The following is a 2,306-nucleotide window of genomic DNA, read 5'->3' as shown; positions in this document are numbered from 1 at the left end:
ACATTCTCTCAGTTTAAACTTTTGATCTGTGATTTGTGTTCTATTCTGAATAAAATATTAGATGTTGGCACCTCCACATCATTGCATTCAGTTTTTATTCACAATTTGTTTAGTGTCCCAACTTTTTTGGAATCCGGTTTGTACTAAATATTGGTGTGAATATTATTAATATTTATTATTAATTGTTATTATTTCAATAATAATAAATTAACAATATATTAATAATCATTAATATTAATAATTGGTATTTGTTATTAATATTAATACTCATTAATATTTAATATTCATAATAATTTAATAATAAATAGGCAGTCCCCGTCAAAGTTTCTCCAGGAACTTTCTAGTTTTAACTTACTGTGTATGGCTGTTCTCAGATGTGCTTTGAAGACGGTCATCAACTTGCAGCGACCCGGTGAACACGCTAGCTGTGGAAAACCGCTGGAGCAGGAAAGTGGTTTCACATATCGACCCGAGACGTTCATGGAGGCAGGCAGTGAGTTTTCACACCCACCTGCTCTAACATTCTGTTCTTCTGAACACAAAGGCTTGTTTAGCTCTACTCTGGATCAATGTTTTCTCTTGTGTGTCGACTCTTGAAGTCAGCGCTCATAAATGCAGCTTATCTGAACGGCAGGTTTCTGTTCTGCATAAATGTGACTGTAACAAGTTATTTGAAACAAATCTCTTGTGCTTATTATAGATATAATTTAGACTAACATCCAAAAACAAGCAGATTCATCAGTCTGTTTCTTCTTGTAACTGGCTCTTGTAGTTCAATAAATTTGAAGATTAACTCAGTTCTTTGATAATAAAGGAGGCAGACAATATTAAAGACATTATCTGGGGTGATGACTTATTGTCTTGGCTTTGTTTATGTATTTTTAGTTTTTAATCAGTCTTTTTTATTGGGTTTTTTATTTTATTTTTTTAGAAAACACACACACACAAAACAAAAACCATACAGCAAAATCCCCTCCCACCCGGATGAGCTACACAGATACATTAAACAGGCATTGACATACTTTTAATATGACATACAAATGTTTCCAAAGTTTCCCAAAATCTCTCAACAGATCATTTCAGAATATATCTAATCTTTTCCAAATGAATATGACAGATAACTTCTCTTATCCAGTGTTCATATTCCGGGGGCTGCGGATCCTTCCATCTGCATAGTAAGCCTCCTGGCTAGAAGAGAGCCAAAAGCATCATATTCCTCTCAAACTTGCTGAAGGATGCATCCACAGGGCCACCCCAAACAAAGAAATGAATGTTGATGGCTACACAGTTTTTCCACATATCCCAGAGGACGTCTCAAAGACGGATTGCCAATAGGTCCGCAGCTTTGGTCAAGTCCAGAATGTGTGTAAGAGTGTAGCTGGAGTTTGTATACAACGATTACCTGCAGGATCCAGGTCAGTTTTTACCTTGGACAGTTTGTCTTTGGACCAGTGCAGCCGGTGTACCACCTCGAATTGTGTTGCGTGTCTCAGACAGACTGAGCATGAATAAATGTTCTGAATGAGGCTGAGCGCTCGTCTGACCCTCGCAGACGTCCATCTCCGAGTCCAAGCGGTACCCTTTGGGACACTGCCAGGTGAAACTCCCAGGTGTGTTTCTGCACAGACCGTTGTCGCACAGCAGCCTGTTCATCAGGCACTTGTCGATATCTGGAGATGATCAGACACTCGCAGTTATCGACTGCGAAGTTATCGGGTGCGGAGCAACAGAGGCCCAGCAGCTTGTTGAGAGGGGCCCGCGGCGTGGTGAGGACGACTGCTCTAACCACTCAGCCACAGCCGCCCTAAAGTACTGATGGGAGCCTAAGCTAATATGAACCTACACTACCGCTGCAATCTTGTCCTTCCATCTTGGCTTTGTTTTGCACTTTTGTACAGATAACATTTAAATATTTTGTTTAAACATTTTTATCCACATCTTTATGCTGTGATTAGAAAAAAAGTAGATACAAACTGAAATTTTCAAAAAGTGAATTTTGATTTTGCCAAAAAATTGCTTTTATTCTCCAGGTCTTTTTTTTTTTTTTAAAGAATGTGACACATATCCGTGCAGATGGAACCACCATATGCACTGATATGTGTCATGACTGAACCATGATTGAGGTTTGACTGATGACGCATGTTACTTGTGGTGTTTCACTAGAGGGACCACCCTTACTTAAATGACATCATAATTTTAAAACTACATTTTTTTTATTTACTCAGTTGATCTGTGTCTGATATTAATATTACACAGTTCCAGGAACTCGTCTTAAGCGCAGAGGTGACAGGGCCTTCTCTGTAGCA

General features: G+C 38.8%; 1 protein-coding gene across 1 annotated transcript in view; it reads left to right on the top strand.

The window, feature by feature from the left end:
• The window catches only part of LOC119412189 (protein tyrosine phosphatase domain-containing protein 1-like), a 22,592-nt gene that overhangs the window by 12,646 nt on the left and 7,640 nt on the right, over window positions 1-2,306 (top strand). Inside the window, 1 exon segment of the mRNA XM_037679167.1 lies at window positions 375-493. Coding sequence (XP_037535095.1) covers window positions 375-493 — 119 coding nt within the window.

This window comes from Nematolebias whitei, chromosome 7 (genome assembly GCF_014905685.2).
Source record: "Nematolebias whitei isolate Nwh7 chromosome 7, NemWhi1, whole genome shotgun sequence".
NCBI classification, from domain to species: Eukaryota; Metazoa; Chordata; class Actinopteri; order Cyprinodontiformes; family Rivulidae; genus Nematolebias; species Nematolebias whitei.
Note: the sequence above shows the minus strand (reverse complement) of the source record. Positions and strands in the feature narration are given on the sequence as shown.